Genomic DNA, 20815 nt, shown 5'->3' on the forward strand with positions numbered 1-20815 from the left:
AAAAAAAGTGACTAGGAGACTGCTCCACGAAGGTTTGTGTCTTCTCTGCACGGTACCTTGCTATACTATGGTGATTAGAATTTAGATCAGCTTTGTGGATAAAGCTCTTATTTAAGGGATTAGAATGTTTGACTTGGTCCCATAATATGTGCTTGAATCATATCAGACAGCTTAATCGTCTTTAAGGGCCTGGTAGGATCTGACATGGACACTGAGAAATGATGGGTGGAGACTGCAGGAAGATCCTTGGAGAAAGCAACAACAGAAATGTATTCTGTCGAAATAAAGAAAATCTAAGCATGTTAGTATGTAGGGTAGAGAGTGTTGCTTCTGTTGTGACTGAACAAGATTTAGGACAGGATATAGGGAGGGGTAGTTTGGACTAGGTGAAGCTCAGAAATGACCTTTTGGTTGGAACTTTAGGTCAGTCTGAACTGAATCTTGCCTCCAAAATGCTTTTGTATAGGCAGATCTGTTGCACTGGCCTAAGTCTTTTCCAGTCATTCTAGCTGAAGTAAAAGATGCCAGATAACAAGTTTCATTGAGGTAGAAAAGAGTAAATGAAAAAAAACCTTACCTCACTATTCCATTGTGGTCAAGAAAGTAAAATCAACCTTTCTCTGGGGAACTTGTTTCTTCATTATGGAAGAAAAACTGGAAGGACGATGCTGAGAATGGAGCTTCAATCAAGTGGGTGTGAATAAAAGGAGGAAAAGAACAAGGCAAGAGTGATAGTTAAATAGATGTTCACTGAACTAATGGAAGGTCCAGAAAGCCAATGTAGCCTGGTGGAGGTTGTACTGGTAAATGGGGGAATGATTGGTTCCACAGAAATTCCACTTCTTTGGACCTTTTTGTTGTTAAAACTCACATTTTAATCTCTGAAGAGTTCATTAGTTTGGTAAGACTTTAGGTCTTTGCACCTGCTTTGAGCAGGGGAAATAGCTAGATGATTTCCAGAGTTCCCTTATAGCCTCAGCTCTTCTGTGATCCCAAGAAGATCTGCAGATTTGTTGTCAGCAGTTCTAGCCCTCGATGCCTTTTAAGAATAGTTCAGAAAAGTCCTTAGTTATCCCAAAGTGACAGGTTATTTTGTCCTTATTTGATCCTAAAGTCTCTTCCTGCCATTTTGTGTGATGATTAAGTAGTAAAAACTGGTTATACATGAGATCTAGCTTATTTTTTTCCTCTTCCAGTCTTTTGGCATCTGCGAAAATTCAGGTCTTTTAACACCAGGTAACTGGAAATAAATATTATGAAGTTTGCAGGAATCCACCAGAAATGTGCTTAATGTTGATTCCCAGTTTAGTTACGTCTTAAGACTGATTTTTTCATCTATCATGTTCTTGCATTGCTCTAGGTATAAACCAAAATGTTGTGTACTGCTAAATCAGGTATCTTACATAAATCTTTTTTTCTTTTGACCCTATTACTCTTACGAGACAGATTTTCAATGTAATCCTAAATTAGTTTAAAAGACCTTTATTCAGTACATCCATGACTGATACTAATTATCTTAACTGTATTTTAATTTTCTTACCAAGTTTTACATTACAGTTATTTGGATTGTCACCTTTTTTTTTTTGGTTGTAATGGTGCAGTGTTAGCTTTCTTCTAATCTTCCGATACTTTCCAGCATTTTAACATTCACTGAAATAAAAATTAATGGTCCATAGGATGGCTTATTTAACTTCCTAAATTCTTGGATGTTGTTTATCTGATCTGCTGCTTTAAAAATATTTAGCTTTAGTAGGTGATGTGTTAATATCTCTCTTTAGATACTGTTGGATTGCAAAGTATTTTCACCATGTGACTACATATTCTAGATAGCCTTTAAGAAATGTGGCAAAATATTTATTGACACTTTTCTTTCTTCCTGTTTTCTTATTGATTCTGGCATTTCCAGCTAGTAAGGGTCCAGTAACACTGTGGAAGTTAGATTTTTGTCATTGTTTTTCAGACCAAACTCCTTTCTATCACCCTCTTAAACTATCTACATGGACTTTCCTGCCTCCTGTGTTTATTTGCTTTTCTTATCAATCTCTTACAGTTTATGACTTCAGGGTTTATAGCCACTATTAAGAGAAGTCTTCCATTATGTCATTGGAGCCAGCTGCTTTTAGTTCCCCTCTCTGGCTGTGGTTTGGTGAACAGCTGAGCTGGGCTGTTGATGTGTCGCTGCCAAAAGGGGCAGATCTCATTCCCTACCCTTCCCTGGTCTTAGGCTGGGAATTCCTGTGCCCGGTGTTGGCCAAACCCTGCTGCAAGCTGGTGCAGTTGTCTTAACTTAGCATAAATATTTTTTTTTCTTTTTTTTTCCCTGGGTTTGATGTATGTCTGGCTGGTGAGTTGACTCATAGACAGATATGATGCATGCCAGAGCTGGTACAAGCTGCAGAGGGTGAAAATGGAGAGCATGCCCTATGTCTTTTGGCACTACTGAACTGTTCAACTGGCTCATCATGAAGCTGTAGCTTAAGACAGTTTGGTTGGTTTGAATTAGTGTAGGCATATCAATCATGGGATTGTTGCTTTATGAGCATCTAGAAAATCTAAAAGTTGACCTTTTGAAGTACCACCTGCCCATGCTATTTGAACCTGATTATAAACAACAAGTGTAATCAAGTAATGGTGACTTCGTTGTCACTAATACTTCGTTGAGCAATCCAGGTGGGCAGTTTAAGATGAGGTATAATTTATAATTCTTTGTTTGGTGACTGCATCAGGGTGTTTTATTTATGTTTATTTCTTTGCACATCCTCTGTGCTCCAACCTCCAATTTTGAGCTCAGTTTAGGGTACTACAAATGAGTTAGCTGCCCATAATCTCCTCACAGCCAACAAGTGTGGGGGCTTCTACAGAGTTTAGACCCTCTTAGAGGAAAGGAGCTGCTGTACAAAATTATCAGAGCACAGAATTTCTTAACTCAGGAAAGTGACAGGCCAAAGGGCATCTGACAGCAGATCACTCAAATGCTGACAGTATTGAAGTCAAGGTGTGAGCAGAGCAAGTAGTTCCAATATGGCCCTTACCAGTGGCCTTGTATGTTTCTGATTTAAAAAAGTACATCTTGACTACAGGAAGGTCTCTTGAATCTCAGTGCAGTGTGCTTTATTCTGGAAGGCTGGCACCAGTTTATTCAATACAGAAATACTCCCACATTATTTTTAACATATTTCTTGCCTTGACCCAATTGCTACAATTACCATAGTTGGGTTACAGACATGACAGTGGAGTGTGTACAAGTTGCTGTGAGTATTCTCTGTAGAGCCAGTAAAATCTGGGGAGAACACTGAAAGATGTACCTGATGTGATCTAACATTAATTTGAATTATTATTTGCAAACATCTGGTTAGATCTGGTTGTATATCTATTGTAAACATACAATTCATGTGTGTCTTTAAATACAGCTAATGGCAACAATAAGAATAAAAAAAAACCTACCTTGCTGGGAGAGAGGTAAAGAAGGCTTTGCTAAACATTCATGGTGGAGATACAGAGGCAAGTACAGAATGCTTTAAAGAGTCTAAGAGAATAGAAGATCCTTTAACTAAAGGGAAGTGTCCAGAACAGACTTAAGAAGAATTTTAGTGCAGCTGGATAACCCATCTTTGGACTGGACAGATGGGTGATGGCAGATAGTGTTGTTCACTATGAACACTAACCAAGTTCTTAAAAATATTCTACTGTTTTCTTAATTCCAGAAAAAAAAAAAAACAAACCAATAGATCACAGGGGTTTGAATATAGTAACAGGAGATTCCAAATGTTACCAGTTAACTTTTACAGGGTTTATGTAGGAATCTGTCTTGTGTTCAAATGGTGTTGTGTACGGCATTCATTGCTGTGAATACTTTACAGCTTCTGTGAAGAGGACATAGCAGGCTACTGGTGCTGCTAGACATAGGAGCAAGGTCCTAAGATTTGCTACAGATGCTAAAATAATGGCTTGTTAGCTGTCATGAGTAGTTGAAATAGTGAACATGTTCTGGATACTACTGCTCCTGCTGTGTGTTGGTGCAAACACACACTTACCTTTACTGATGAACTGAATAGGAGGTATAGCTGAGTCTGGGCTGGGAATGACTTTTTAAGAGTAAAATTCAGCACAATTTTTGCTTATAAACTGGTGTTGAGGTAACAGTGACCACTTGAAGAAAGATGCAGCATTTTTTGGAAGCTTCTTTTCAACTTGTGACAACTCTTGGCTTTTCCTAACCATCGGTAAGCATGAAAAGCAGGAGACTGCACTGTTGCTGCCCACATAGGGGATGAACTGCTTCTTGAAACACAAATTATGGTTTTACTCTTTTTGACCAAAACCAGATTACTGTAGGACTGTTTTAAGCTGCATGACCCCTAGGAAAGTCTAGAAGATGCTATTTGCCAAAAACCTCTGATGTGTGTTTTTGTGGCGCCTCTTGAGGATCAACTGGAAAAAGTGCTGCCACCTTGAGCAATCTGGAAAGGTCATAGCTTGGGGAAATGGGGGTACAGGTTCCCCACTTCTTCCTCTAGGAAACTTATTGTTGCCTGGAAGCAAAGGCAGATGCTTAGGTGAACCGTGCTCCCCACACTCAGTCAGCACTGAGTGCTACATGGACAGAGCAGCACATCTTGCAAGGGAAGAGATTCTGCATGCTCTCCCACAATATTAAAGATACAACTTCAGTTTTGAGAAGGTTGAGGGTCTCCTCAAATAGCTTGCAAAACACCAAGAGAACAGCTGTCACGGCCCATCACCTTGACTTTTTTTTTTTTTCTAATTTTCAACTCCTTCATGGGAAAGTTGTGTCGAACACACATTCTCCTCCTTAATCTAAAGGGAAGTTGGCATGATTTATGGCTTGTGATTATTAACCTATTTTTAAAAAAATAAACAGCTGAGTTTTAATAATGAAAAAAAAAAGCTAAGTTGCAGAACACGGCTTTTAAAAGGAAATACAGCTGGGACAATGGGAAACAAAATCATACTTTACGTTATAATAATTAAAATAGCCATCCCATATTTTAAAACAGAAAGAATGGATTCCAAAGGAAGTGAAAGCAGCTAGAGAAAAAGCAGAATTTGCGTACTAAATGTTTAATAAGTAATCCAGAAGAGGCCTCTTGTGTTTTTAAGATTATTTTATTCTTTAAAGACTGTGTGCTTTCTATTGGTTATTGAATGTACTGAGGGAGAACTTAAAAATCAACATGTCAGTAAACATGGAGGTCAAACTGAGCTGAGAAGGAATACTCAGTACTGTAATAATATGCAGAGTTGAAGATAAACATTAAGTTTTCAATTGAGAGGCCTGGTAATCAGTCCAATCAAGGGCACCACACAGTAAATATGCTATTTGCTGATTTAGTACCTTGAACTGTTTTTATCTTACTCTACTCTTGGAGGAATTCCTAAGTTTTTTCTTGCATGCTCTAAAGTAAAAATTACCCTTTCATGACAACTGAAATGGAAACCAATTATGTAGCAATCCCAAGAAAACAAAAGGTACACAGATATTAAGATGCCTATCTTAAGCTTCTCAAACACACAAGACTTGAAATGTAATCCCTTTTGGCATGATGCAAGACCTTCCTTTCTAATTAGATAGCAAAACCCACCACACTTGTAACTCCCACGCTGTTCCAGCTGATAATCAAATATCTTAGCTCCTTCAAATACCCTACATAAATATTATTTGGCAATGGTAGAGGTAGTCACTTATCCCTGAAAAACTACCTGATCATGTACTTAGATAATCACAAACCTGCTTGAGCAGTATAAATCCAGTTTATAGTAGTTGTGAGTAGTACGTGGGCATTGGCTTACAATAACAAAAGTCAAATGTTAACAGAAGTGCCAGAGCAGTGATCTCTGACACTTTAAATTCAATGAATACTAGAAGAACTGAGCAGTGTTGTACCCTTTTACATCCCTAATCAATAACTGAGGGTGCTGGGACAGTGGAAAGGAAATGGCTTGTGAGCTCTCCATGCCATAGTCTGTTCTTTGGCTGTTGTTGAAGATGGGACTACTGGGCTAGATGGATCATTCGGTCTGACCGTTGCGCACTTGAGTTCTTCACTGCCATCTTCCAGCAGGAGATAGGAATCAAGGCCTTGGACTATTGCTTTCCAGCATGACAAGAATGGTAGTTATTGCAATGATATACAGCCAGCTGAGAAAGTCAATTTAGTAAGTCATTACTTACTAAACTTACACAGGTTGTGGGATTAGTAGGAAAGAAACATTCCGACACGTTTGTTCAGTTTCAGCTTTTGTTTCTGTGCTCGCAGCTTAGAAGGACTATTCTCAGGCTGCTGAAGTAGCACTTAGATCATCTGCTTTTTTGGACTGGTGGAACATAAGAAATCAGAAAGCATTACTTTAATCTTGGCACTGATTTTTTTCCTGTGCACTCAACAAAATATAGGCTTATTAAGGAAGTTAGGGAATGTAGAGCATTTGATAGCACTATTTACAAAGCGCAGATCATGTCTGTAGATTTTTCCAGTAAAGACATCTGCAGTTTTGCCTACCCTAAGTTATTAGTTAAGCATATCAATTTAGTAAAGGCATAAGCCACTGTAGAGATCTCAGGCATTCCAGTTTAGTTAAGATGCAACTCTTTGCAGAAGTCATCTTTCCACCCACCTTCTCTGTTGTGTTTTTTAAATATATAGATAAGTCTGTATATTATCTCTACCCCTTATCACTTAAAAATCAATTAACTCTTTTAAAATGTTCAATACAGGCATAGTTTTTTCTATTATCTTATTGCTTAGAAGCTCTGCAAAAGTATAGGCAATATAAATCAGTATTTAAATTATATATTACATGTTTATTATGGGTGCAAATTTTTTTAAAACGTACATTTTATGAAAAATCGGAAGTATTTACAATTTTTGTCAGATAAACTTGTATGCTCTAATTTACAGTCTGATGTAGTAACAATTCATAAAAATTCAGATGCTTTAGAGTAGTGTTTACAAATTAATTTTCTTAGGAGGCAGCTACAACGGATATTGCTGTATACACAAGCAAGAACCAGCTTGCTACATATGTTTTTTTTAAATCAGATAGCTACATGTACTTTTTACATTGTTTCTGAATTTCTTTACAAAAACTCTCTATAAACTTCTACGGCTTCAAAACTGTAACCTGCACCCAATGCAAATGTATGTATAATCACCTGAATGAAGGCTAGTTTAAAAGTGCTGAAACATAACTACTTCATTTAACTTAGAAATGACAGTCATATTTGATTAAAAATAGCAATAGTTTTGTGTTTTCATTAATAAAATATTTTCATGTTAAACACAGTTTCATTGCAAAGCAGATTACAATTAAGTTTCCAATAAAAAGACTGTACCATTTTATGAGTTAGAAATTTACCATTCAATAAGATTAGCAAATTAAGAGCCAAATATACTCTTCCAATCAAATCTGCAGTACAGTGGGTGCTTAGTGCTAACAATGGAACTCTTGTCTGCAAAAGTGTGTAGTATACATTAGAATTTATGTAGCCTCTACAAAGCTTAATTTCTTGTAAAGCTTCAGCAGTCCAGTTGATTGCTAGTTTTGCATGAATTAGTTCAAGCAGGTTTTATTGTTTTAATAGAGAATTTGAAATAGATACTGGTACTCAAAATGATCATATGAAATTCCCACGTGCAGGTTATTGAATTATTTTGCCCCAATACTTTTCATTTTGGCATTGATAAAACACTTGATAATACAAATACATAGAAGATTTTCTAAATCCGTGACTTGCTTTAAAATATGTTACTAATGTGTCACTTCTCTGTGCTTAGGTTGTGGCAAGCAGATTAGATGACAACACAAGTATTAAAATTTGTGGTTATAGAAAAAAATTAAACTAATAGAAATAGCAGTACTTGTCATCCTGCTGCCACAAAATACCCTTCTAAAATGGTACTCCTACCAAAGTACTATGTTTACATTCACATCACACAACCCCAAAAGCACTCGAAGTCTGAAGACTTGCAGCCAAAGTGAAGGGTAATGCTGTTTGCTTTTAAAAGTTTGCTTTTACCATCTTCGGTGATTTTTCAGGATTCTCATCTTTGGTGACATTAAAGTTACTATCTCAAAGTCCTACATGATGCATCTCCCTTTACTACAGCTGCATTTATTGCAATTACCCCATGAGGAAGTAGTCCAGTATTTTAAACCTCTTTTAAAACAATCTCCAGTTTCTGCAAATCTGCCTTCTAAACCAATCCCAGTCAAAGGAATTTTTATAAAGTTGTGTGTATTATACAAACACCGTGCTTTCTTGATAAAGAGCCAAACTTTGTAAAAGGAAGTGAGGCAGTGAATAACAAATTGGATAGGCACAGGCTTTTTTTAAAGGCACAAATGTTATGCAATTAATATAAAAATAAATTAAATCTACAGCATTAATTCAAACAATCACAACGCCCATAAAATTTACTAAACTGCAGAAGTCAATCTCTGCTGTATTTTGCAATTTTATAACACATTGCACTTAGGAAAAAAACCTCTATATAAAACAACTTACATGTTAATAAAATATGATACATGGGCATCAAGTTACATTTCTTTTATACATCTCTAACTCAGCTGGTTTTGTGGCATGAGTGGACAGAAGAACTACGTGAGACTTTGCCTCTGCTTTCTTTAAAAACTGGCAATTAAAGAATCTGAAAAATGAATATTACTTACGGAAAGCTCAAATATTTCTTACTCGCTCTCCTACATTTTTAGGTTTAAAGTTTACAGTATAACATACAATTTCATACTTTCATTACAACTAGGGATTATTATTTTGACTTCATCTACATAAATTTACTAAGATTTCAACAAGTTTTCCCAAATATTGCAGTTGACCATTTACAGACAGTGTTGAAGTTAACTTCAGTGCTATTATAAAGTAATAAAAAGTTTGCAAAATGACTTTTAAAAGTGCATTTTCTGTTCTGTAGTTCAGCCTCAAAGTAGGTCAACATTTTTAAAAAATTAATGCATGTTAAAATAGTGTTTGAAAAGTAGAGGGGGCAGAGTGAGCTTCTTGCACTCCTTTGATCCAATGACTTTCACAGGTCAATCAGCAGTCTGCCATATACCGTCCTGAAAAATAAAGGTAGGTTTTTTGCAGTCAGTAGATAAACCAGATTTTGTCAGTATTTTCCTGGGAGCAGTTTGAGGAACTACGGAAAACCAAAAAACCTGTGAAACAGTTTTCAGCCATGTTTTAATGAAAAGTAACTATTTATGCATCACTTATTTAACAGTTTCATATTTTATAATTTAACACTATAGAATATATAATATTAATTTGAATAGATAAGCACATCAATGTCTTACCAGTGGCAAACCTCTTCTTAAGCAGGGAAAGCCGATAGCCAGTGCCTACGAGCTCTACATCTACTCCTGAAAGGGTGCTTCCTTCACTAATGAATTGCACTGCAAGTGTTGCTGGTTTACTGGGTCCTTCTGAAAGTTCAAATTTTGCCCTGAGGGATCCAGAACCTATAAAAATAACAAAACTGAAAAGCTGGTTGTTTTTTGCAAGAACAAGATGATCTCCCAAAATTTTTAGTAGTAAGAAGTGAAACTAACATGGTGACCTTTGAGATCTATTCCCAGCGGCAGTCCTGCATAAATTTTCAAGAGAGATGAGAGTACAAGTCTGTTTTTTTCCAATACTCTGTTTAAGACAATGACTAGTGAATGTTTTAGAGAGAAACGATACATGTTTCTGCAAGATTATACAGAATGTGTCTATCAGATAGGCTGCTAGTCTTTTATTACTTGAAATGTATGATTGGTCCCAATAATCATCATTTATGCTTGCTGGTCTGTCAGTACTTAATAACACCTGTCTCATATGTAGCACTTCTCATTAGCAGATTTGAAAGTACATCAGAATATTTAAATGTTGTCACAATCCATCTGGATGAATGTACATGAACAAAACCATTGGAAGAAATGCAGCTATACAGTACTGTACCCAGAGGAAAGAAATTCTTATTTTTCTAAGAAAGACAAGGTCTGATTAAATACTTTTCCCCACAAATTTCAGTTGATTTTTCAGAGACAGTGGTGAAGTGTCATCACTTCCATGTTATTATAAAGCAGTAATAGTTCAAAATTACTTTAAGTACATTTCTGTAGTCAATGCAAGGCATTTTAAAAACCCTACAACATTGTTAGTAATCTCTTTTTCTAGTTCTTAAACAAGTCTTTTCTTGTTCTTGCAAAATATGCTGGGAAAAATGAGATTCAAATAATTAATAATGGAATAATCAAAGTCAAATATTTTTACTTCTTTAAAACAACTTGCTATTCCTAGTCAATAGGAACTGCTAAATGATGAGGAAAGTTAGTAACTGAAATGTTATTGGAATTAATGAATGAAATTGTTTTATGCAATGGCTTGTTCTTGATAAGTTTGGCTTAAGGTCCGTTTCATTTCTTCAGCAGGTCTGCCATAGTTTGGGTAAATTGGAACTTCTTTCCACTGTAAGTATGGAAACTCACATATTCAAGTGTTTTGAAAGTTTGTTCTGTGTTTTATCTCCATCTGCAATTGACAGCTTACATAATGTGCTGGACCATAAAAAAAACCCAGAACATTTTACTGCCCTGTACACCAGAATAAACACTTCAAGACATTTGTCCTAATACTAAGTGTTTGAGCAACTTCTCCCTTTGTCTCTGTAAGTGTACGACCAGCATAGTATTACTTCCTCTTAAACACTGAATTGTGAGTGCTATGTGTTTATACTCAAAGAAAAGGGAAAGAAAGATGGTGGGAAGAGAAGGGAACATAGCAGAAGCAGTGGGATATGTGCAAGTCTACTGAACACACACAAGATGCACTTCGCATCACTGGCTGCTCTGGGGGTGTACAGTAGCTCTTCATCTGGCTGCATTTGTGTCTTAGTATGATTTTTTTTCTTTTAAAAGGAGCTCCACAGTTAGAAAAAGGAAAAAAAAAAGAGGGCTATCCCTACATAATCATAATAGAAAATTACTGTGAGGTCAGTGAAAGACAAAGTATACCAGACTACAGCAACAACCTTTGTCAGATAAAAATTCTCTGATTTTTTTTTGAATGATCACCACAACTTTGCAGCCATTGCAGGAAAAGAAGTGGTCTTCCCTTTCCAGGCTTGTGGTTTCTATATGAAACCAGTCATATTTACAAGTAAATCTGTGCTTTCATAATGCCCTTCACTGAATTCTTAACAGAGCTAAAGGCCTTTCCTTTACACCACAAGTTCATTTCTCCACTGAGCCTTTGAGGATAAGTGCCTCCCTTTGGCTCCTGTTTTTCTGCTTCAGAAGAACATTGCACCTGCAGAGGCTGCAAGGGCTATGATAACAACTGGACCTCAGGGAAAGGCAGCTGGGCAGAGGACAACTATTAGTACCTTACAAAATGCTGTATAAATTACTACTATGAGCAGATGTGCATAGATTCATTTTTTTCCTCGAGTCATATATGGTCAATACAAAGACCCTCAAAATGTTGGGCAAGAATCCTCTATTGTCAAGTCTATCCCCACACAGGACTTTTGGATCTTTTTTTTTTCTTCCCCCCAGTTCTTCCACTTTCCTCTTTCTACTGTATTTCAATTGTCAGTGTGGAGAAAGACACAGATATTAAACATATTTTCCTTTGAGTAACTGCTCATTTCCAAATAGCATTGATATAATAACTTCCTACGCAGTCTAAACTCTATTTTAGAGTTACTAACTGCTTTCAGGGGCTTCACTATTTTCCCTTTTATACCTAATCAGTACATTTATATTTTGCCATCTCACTGTTAATGGAATCTCTCAGGAGGAAATTAATTGAGAAGAAGGTGAACTGGTAAACAGGATACAGCATGAGAACAGGCATGAGGGCATAGAGGCTAAAATGATTACCTTTTTACTGTTACAATTTTCCATACAAGAAAACAAAATAAAAGAGTTCAACTTGCCTCCATTCTCAGACTTCTCTGAAATGCTAGATATTTTCCAATATGCTTTCATCTGGTCTGCATTCCTGTTAAGAGAACCATAGGTTTGTTATAAGCACCAGTTTTAGCATATTATTTCCCTAGATTTACACTGGTATGTTACAGACATCTCTAAACGGAGGTTTATAAAAACACTTGATCATTTTAAGGTAAGTTTGTGGAAAACTACAAAGCAAACAGGAAATGAGAAGGGTGTGTCTGCATTGCCCCAGCACAGCAGAGCTCAGAAGTACACACCACCTTTTCACACAGTTAACACTGTCCTGGTGCCCCCGCTATGGCTCCACAACTCAAAACCCTGTGTAGTCCAAAGGGCAAGGACAGGCCAAATGGCCTGGAAGCAGTTTGAAAGCTATGTCTTTATGCTTCATGATGATAGTATGAGGGGGAAGCAATGTTGATTGCTCTCCCCTCTGTGAGACTCCTGGCAGTATGAATTTTATTCCATTTCCAGTCTAGTAAAACTAGTTGGTGTAAGTGACGCAGGGTTTAAGCTAACTTCTGGTGCTGTAAAGGGGCAGAAAAGGGCACCAAGCACCAGAGACTCTAAGATGACAGGGAATTTTAACTCCTGGAGCACTTTGCAGCAGTTCCATCAAAGGAAAGTCAACAACTTAAAGCTGTGAGCAGCATGAAGTGCTGATAGGTTTGCAATTGCTTTTGGCATTGGTGTAGCTGGAGTGAAATGCTCACACAAGTAGCACAGATGGTAGTGGTTACTTGCAGGAGGTCAAGGTATAAAACATTTATTTTTAAAAAAACTAAACCCCACCACCCAATCCACTAGATCAAACAGGTAACACAACACAAACACTAGAGCTGCCTGGGACAGGACTGTAGTTTTTTTTTTTGGTCAGCTTTCCGGGCTCAAAATTCTGGCCTTGGGTAGTTGCCTACATGAAAGAGAGAGAATCTGGACTCAAGTCCCTTAATCTGATGAATCTGTAATGAAACTGTCACTAAGATTTGAGTCTTCCTAGCTAGCACTCGGTGTTCTGGGTGGGCGTTTCTGCTCTCAGTCAGGCTTCATTACAGAGGGGTTTGTGGAAGGAGCCTGGACAGGGAGAGTGGCTTCACCAGATATTCTAGTCATGTTGTTCAGGCAGGATACTGAACATGCCCTTGCTCAGAATAAGCTTCAGGTGATTTGCTTAAAAGTATTGCTCCCTTGAAATGCCAAATCAAGAAAGATTCAGTCTTTCCAGGATTTTTTCCACTTACACAGTTGGAATGGGTGCATATTGTCTCATTTTAGTTTATGTGAATTGGTTGCACATGATATGTTTCAGACCAGAAAATGTCCTAACCATCTGATACTATGCATTTTGTCAAGACAAAAAAAATTAGCTGTTTCTTCAAGTGAAATTTTTCAAGCTGTCTATGACACTTATGAATACACTGCAATGAATCTGAAATAATAAAAAGAAAAGTATTAATATTACCATTTTGCAGGTGGAAGTGATTGCATGTTTGTTACTCCTCCATCTACTGGTACCACAACCTGGACATTAGACAGCATACTAGGCACATTCATAGACTCTGGATTGTATTTATAATCCACTCTCACATCAGTAGTGCTTGCATTACATTTCCAGTAAGTTGCAAGATTCAAGGGAGTGGACTGGATGCCATTGGAAGATACCTGTAAAAGAATAAACTGTTGAAAGCAGCTTAATTAAAATATCCCCTTTTTGGGCAGAATTAGGGAATGATGGTAATGAATATAACTCTAAATCCTGACAAAAGATCAAGAGAACAATTGACCACTGAGTCCTTAATCACAGAATTCTGAAGACTGTTGCAGCCTAAAGTAATTCCTGTTCTTTTAATTTTAAATTAAAATAATTAAAGAAAAGGTTTAAACTCCCTCTGGCCCATGAGGGTCCTTCCTGTTCTGGCTTTTATAAGTCAAAATAGTTTTGTTTTAGTCTTGCGTTCTGCCTCACACAAGAAGTATGCTTGCGGCAAAATGACTTCATCCTCAGCAGTTGTGTGCCATACCAATTCAGCTGCCCAAGCAGCCAGCAGCAGAGGACAACACCTGTCATTATGGGACAGGCAGCCAACAAAACAGTTCTTACCTATTCAAAGCTTTATTTTCCTGCTGCAGGAGGGTTGGATGCTGCTTCTGTAGCTGAGATTATGCTACTGCCCTGCTGCATCTCTACCACCTTCCTAGTCTACCTGAGGAACCTTCTGTGTCCTGGTGCCATCCCTCACATTTCCTTGGCAGCCCAGAACTTTTTGTCTCTGCCAGGGCTTCCGCATGCCAATGCCTCATTTCTCCATGACAGTAAAGATAGATATCATTCTTCCACAATACTCATTTCTGCAGTCCAAATAAATGTTTTGTTCTTTCCATCTTTCTGAGGAATTCTGTGTACATAACATGCTTTTTATAGATGCAGTATGCCAAGATTTAAACTATATTGGGAGGATGTGGAAACTACAATGGTATTAATAGCTGGACTGAGAGGTTATTTCATTTTTTGATATAGACAGTTGTCTCAGATGTTCAACCATTTCAATGGAGGCCTAGCAAATCCTGTTCTCCCTTTGAGGTGAAGTCTGTCTGTCCTCAATTTTCATGAAGATTTTATTGACAGACAGAGCAGCTTCTCACAGATTCACAGAATAGTTGAGGTTTGAAGGGACAACTGGTCCAACCTTGCTGCTCAAGCAGGGCCACCTTGAGTCAGCTGGCCAGGACCATGTCCAGTTGGCTTTTGAATATCTGCAACAATGGAGACTCTACCACCCCTCTGGGCAACCTGTTCCAATCTCAGTCATCCTCACAGGAAAAAAGTGTTTCCTGACATTCAGAGGGAACCTCCTGTGTTTCTCTTTGTGCCCATTGCCTCCAGTCCTGTCACTGGGCACCACTGGAAGGAGCCTGGCTTGGTCCTCTTTGCACCCTCCCTTCAGGTATTTTTATACATTGGTAAGATCCCCCCTGAGCCTTCTCTTCTCCAGCCTGAACAGTCCCAGCTCTCTCAGCCTTTCCTCAGGGGAGAGATGCTCCAGACCCTTCATCATCTTTGTGGCCCTTTACTGGACTCTCTCTGGTACGTCCATGTCTCTCTTGCTATGGACAACACCGAACTGGACACAGTACTCCAGGTGTGGCCTCACCAGTGCTGAGTAGAGGGGAAGGATCACCTCCCTTGACCTACTAGCAATACTTTGCCTAATGTAGGCCAGGAGACCATTTGCCACCTTTGCAGCAAGGGCACATTGTTGGCTTGTGTTCAACATGGTGTCCCCCAGGTGCTTTTCTGCCAAGCTGATTTCCAGCTGGGTGTCCCCCAACATATATCAGTGCATGGCATTGCTCCTCCCCAGGAGTACTTCTTCTTGTTGAACTTCATGAGGTTCCTGTCAGCCCATTTCTCTAGCCAGCTGAGGTCGCTCTGGAGGGCAGCATGACCCTCTGGTATATTCAGGACGTCCTCCCAGTTCGGTGTCACCAGCAAACTTGCTGAGCATACACTCTGCCCCACCATCCAGATCATTAATGAAGTTCTTAAACAGGACTGTAAACTCAGTATTGACCCCTGGGGTATACTGCTAGTTACTGGCCTCCAACTGGACTTCATGACACTGACCATCACCCTCTGGGCATGGCTGTTCAGCCAGTTTTCAATACACCTCAGTGTCTGCTCATCCAGCCTGTACTTCACCAGCTTCTCTATGAGGATGCTATGGGAGACAAGAGTCAAAAGCCTTCCTGAAGTCTAAGCAGACAATATCCACTGCTCTCCCCTCATCCACCAGGGCAGTCATTTCGTCATAGACATTTATCAAGTTGGTCAAGCATGACTTTCCCTTGGTAAATCCCTGCTGACTACTCCTGATGACCTTCTGGTCATTTGTGTGCCTGTAAATTGTTTCCAGGATTACATGTTCCATTATACTGTGAGAGGTCAGAACGTCATACGTTCTCAGGTATTACAGTTCATTAGCTACAGCATTCAAAACTTATGCAATTACAAAACCAAAGACAGTACAACTACCAACTCAAACAAACCCCCACCAAACCCCCTAAATTCAAGGAAAATTTGACTTTGCTAACAAATACCTAAAGAAGCAGTGTTTGAAGCTTGCACGCATGAACTGGAGTGATGTATGAGCAAGGTGAAACAGATCATGAATCCAAGAGAATGACATGAAGCACAGCAGGAACGCACGAAGCCTGGGCAGAGCCTATGCATTGTAAACAGTGACATACCCAGAACCGGTCTAGATGAGAGATGACAGTTCATTTCCATGCTAGCAGGCAAAGAACAATTCTTTTAATTTCTGTGTAGATATCAAATCTCCCAGAGTTCCTTAAAAAATTTGAAAGAGAAAAAAAGTGTTTACCTGATACTTTAAAACATCCACATTGTAATAGGATGCAGATGGATTCTGCTCTGATAATTTCTTGAGGTAGACAGTTATAGCTTGCATGTTCATCCAAAAATCCTTAGTACTGGAGTCACTTTGTGACTGATCACTACAAAGAAAAAGAAAGGTGGGAGTCAAAAGGCAACATTGAGTTTTATTATTTTGGATGTTTAAAAATTAAGATTAGATCTTTCCCCTTCTTGTCTATTTCAAGCAAGAATTTATTCTAATGCTTTATAACACATAATTGCACCTTCCTAAATATTAAGACAAATTAACCGCTTGTTGTATCTGGTAAAAATTCTCCCAGGTTGTGTAGCAGTGAGTTTCCTCCACTGATTATCTGCATCACAAGATGGAGTGAATTGGATTCAATGCTGAATTTGTATTTTACATTTAATAAACCACAATTTTAATATCATTAGGTGATGTGAGGATGTGTGGGAGGTGGGGATGAAAGTGGTATTTGAAAAGGAATGTTATCCAATTTGGAATAAAACCTAAAATCATAATTAGCTTGGGTTATGACATAGCTTCACTAATGCACTGAATTAAGATTTGTGCTGTGTGTGTTACCATACTTTCATATATTTGTAGAGAGTGTAAGGTTTCAAAATTTCTTCAGTTAAAAGTGAATTTCAAATTGTTATAAACAATTGTTTCTCAGATACTTATAGTTGCATTCAATCTTAGTAACAATTTATTATATCACTTCTATATGTATGTAAGAGCGCACATGACTGCAGTAAAATCCTGTTTGGGAGCTACTGGAGCGTGGTGTTCTGCAGATAAAAGAATATTTCCAGCTCTGGTTGCATCAGGTTTATTTTGAATAAGAATGAGGCTTTTAAGAAAACTGATTCAAAACCAAACAAAATCACTTAAGAATCAAAGACCTCCTCCGAATGTCTGTGGATACAGTGAGGTACTGCATCCATCCCTAAGGAGTGCAGAGTGTGCCTGCAGAATGAAAGCTGACAAAGAGCACCTGAACACAGCAAATATGACCGCAATGGGTTGAACATCCTAGAACAGTGACTTACATACCAGTAGTCTCTCCAATTTATTTAGAATTTGGTTCTCAATACACTGTTGTGATTCATGAAATTTCCATTTTCAGTAAAATATATAAACACGTACTTATCACTACAGAGGTCTTCCACAATTTAAAGAAATGAAACCAGAAGTAAAATCTTGCTGCTGCTTCACAACCAAGTGCAATTCAAATCAGAAATTCTGACATCACGCAAATATCACTCTCATTAAGAACTTTAATCTCTATAAACACCAAGCAAATGATACCCTTTGCAGCATATGATGAAAAGTCAAATTATTACTATATGGGTTTAACTTTGTAAATATCCGTTACATGCATCCTTTCTAATTAGAGGTGAAGTGTTACAGCACTCAGACAAGAACACTACACATCTTCACTTTTTTTCAAAATATATGTTTTCAGTATAATTCACTCTGCTAACATTTCAGTTATAAACTGTCATGTCAAAAAGCGATTAAATTTAATTTTGTATGAATCATTCACTACATTAAGTATGAATGATCAAAATGAAATTAAATATGCATATGGTTTGATTCTTTCTTTTTCAGTAATTCAAAAAAATGTAGTATCTAAAAGCATTTAACTTGTTTTCAAATAATTTCTCCAATAAATGAAATAGAAACTACTCAGCTGAAACAGATCTCTGCTAAAAAATTACAGCTTTTATAATTTTTTTTAAAGATCTCCAAGTGCTGTGATTTCAACAATTCTCCTACTCAATCAGCAGCCTTTTTTCTTCAGAATTCTCCCAAGCATGCTGCTACACCTGAGAGATACAGTTATGTAGTGAATCTGATCTATTGTAGAAATGATACAGCTTAAAAATACCCTAGTAAGTGACAAATGAGATTAGGTGTAGCTCCTACTACTTGTTTTCCACTTAGGGCTACTGTTTCATCATTTAATCTTACCATTGTTACTACTGTACAAAAAAATAATTTATAAGATGCATGTAACAACACAGCTACATTTACAAACTATTTTTTATGGCTCCTGTTATACTCAGCACAAGTTTCAAGTCCAGTAATCACTGAGATTTTTTTAATGGTGACAGTGGAGAGAACTGAGCTAACAGATTAATTCAGGTTATTAAATTATGTATAAGCAAATCAACAAGACTGTAGAGAATTCAGATTTATGTATACAACAACTCACGTTTTACAATTCATGTAGTTTACTGTTATATTAAAAAAATACAAAACCTGTATACAAGTTGTGCATTTGGAAGAATCTGCTCTAGTTTGCTTGTGTTTTTCACCCTGAAGCAGAGCACAGCTGGAGATGGGTTGCTGGTGAAGACTTTAATAATCCCACTTGGGAATGACACTGTCAGATCACCAGTAATCTTCACAATACATCTAGAATAGAATAGAATGAAAACATCAGTTTCATTGCAACTCATTAACTGCCTAGTTTTAATACTAATTTTAAAGCAATCACTATACTTTAACAATCTGATGAACTGAATTAAAAAGAGAAAATAAATTTCAAGTGAGGGTAATGTGACAATGTACTGTCACTTTCAACTTGCAAGTCAGATGAAATAAGTAAAGAAAAAAATGTTTAGCTGGTTAAGCATACAGTAGACTTGGTGGATATTTTTCAGGCTTTGAAAACATGGCACAACTATGCTTAGGCAAGGCCTAAGTAGCATAGCAAGGGATGTGACAGAGGGAATGAGGTGCTCTTAGCTGCCCAAATTTACATGTAGCACCTACCTGACTATGATAAAAACCCTTCTCATTTTCAGTGTTCTCACTGAACACAATTTTGTAAAGCAGGGATATATGAACTCCTAGTGGGATGCAGGCCAATACAGAGTAATAAGCCACTGTTTTCACTTATACCAGGGAAAAAAAACCCCTTTAAATCCCCCTTATAATGTATATACATTTTCCCCCAAAATATTAAAAGTAAAACCAGTGTGTTTTCTTATTGTAACTTGTTACATTCAAAACAATTCACTATTTAACTAACTTTGTGGGATCTGCTCCTTTAAAGTAGGCGTTAACAGATTCAGTAAGGGCTACTGCAACAGGCAGGGTGTCCTGGTTTCCAAGGCTGACAGGGCTGGGACCACGTGAAACACCTAGAATACATACAGTGTATAGGTTTAATTTTCAAGAAGCTTAGCAATAGATTTCAGAACAGTTGACTACATCTGTAATTTTCACAAGAGGTTACTACCATCTAGGTCACAGTAGTGTCTGAAGTGTTACTTGAAAAGTGTGTAGAAAAATATAAACATAGTACAGTACCATTGTACCATCAAAACATTGCTTAGCAGCCCATGAAAACAGGACTATCAGTATGACATTATGTAAATGGACAGACACAAGGAAATACATATGAGACAGAGCAACACTGCATTAAAATAGATACTGATGAAAGTGAAGTCAACAGATCCAAAGGAAATGAGACATTGACTAGAATACTTAAAAAAAAATTTCCTACTGTATGCTTATTGTATGGAAAAATGTATAAAATGGTCATGGAAACGCAAAGAATTCACTTACAATATGCATAAACTTAAATGCAAATACATTAACATTACCCCACATAAGTGAATGTTTGAGCATTCTTTTAACTGTTTCAGCCAACAAAGATTACAATTCCCAAGCAGAGATTGTTGGAGAAGCCTTCACAGATGCTTGTGCCAACACAAGATAGTTCCAATGCATAGCTATAAAAATCAACTCAGATGTCATGCTAAGGCTTTTTGAAATGTGTGTCTACACTTGACGAAACCACTTGTCATGAGATTTTACTTTTCACCAATTTTCTGTATGTGTACTGAATATAAAAGATAATACTAGAAGTTCCATCTTTTTATTAGTGCAGCAGTGTAGTGGAGAGCATCTTTCTTCTTTTTTGTACCACTGCTGAAATGGTCTGTATCACAAAGGAGGCACAACCTTTCTCATTTCATGAGCAAAATGAGAAATTTTTCTTTCATACCATAAAGTAGAAACAAAACGCTTTCGTATACTATTGCTTATGGCATACTAATTCTACTTACTCTAGAACAGTGGCTGTGCCTTCTGAGCTCTTTCAGGAGCAAAAAAGGAAGTTGGGACCTTGTTCTTCACAGAACAGTTCTAATATCTCATATTAGACCTTAAATTTAGAGATAAGTGAAAGAAGTAGTAACAAGAAAGTGAAAGGCAGGAGTTGGTCTAATTCTGCTGCTTCATACCTCACTGTCCATCATGATTTCTTGCCTAAAGTAGTAAAATGTTCAGAATACTTCTCAGCACCATGAAAAAAAAAATCTTAGTGCAACAGTTAGGCCTGCTTAGATCAAAAGTGATACTCTAGTCACAAGTGTTCAAAACCAAAAATTCTTAGATGAATGATGGAACAGATCATCCTG

General features: G+C 37.5%; 1 protein-coding gene across 2 annotated transcripts in view; it reads right to left on the bottom strand.

Moving 5' to 3' along the window:
• Nucleotides 1-6802: 6802 nt before the first annotated feature.
• The window catches only part of FCHO2 (FCH and mu domain containing endocytic adaptor 2), a 92508-nt gene continuing 78495 nt past the window's right edge, over nucleotides 6803-20815 (bottom strand). For both annotated transcript variants that reach the window (XM_068422374.1, XM_068422375.1), the window contains exons 20-26: nucleotides 19420-19531; nucleotides 18645-18800; nucleotides 16362-16494; nucleotides 13442-13641; nucleotides 11961-12025; nucleotides 9334-9498; nucleotides 6803-9096 (exon numbers count right to left, since the gene is read on the bottom strand). In XM_068422374.1, coding sequence (XP_068278475.1) covers nucleotides 9074-9096; nucleotides 9334-9498; nucleotides 11961-12025; nucleotides 13442-13641; nucleotides 16362-16494; nucleotides 18645-18800; nucleotides 19420-19531 — 854 coding nt within the window. In that variant the 3' untranslated portion in view covers nucleotides 6803-9073. The remainder of the gene's footprint in view (nucleotides 9097-9333; nucleotides 9499-11960; nucleotides 12026-13441; nucleotides 13642-16361; nucleotides 16495-18644; nucleotides 18801-19419; nucleotides 19532-20815) is intronic.

The sequence above is a fragment of the Nyctibius grandis genome, chromosome Z (genome assembly GCF_013368605.1).
Source record: "Nyctibius grandis isolate bNycGra1 chromosome Z, bNycGra1.pri, whole genome shotgun sequence".
Lineage (NCBI taxonomy): Eukaryota > Metazoa > Chordata > Aves > Nyctibiiformes > Nyctibiidae > Nyctibius > Nyctibius grandis.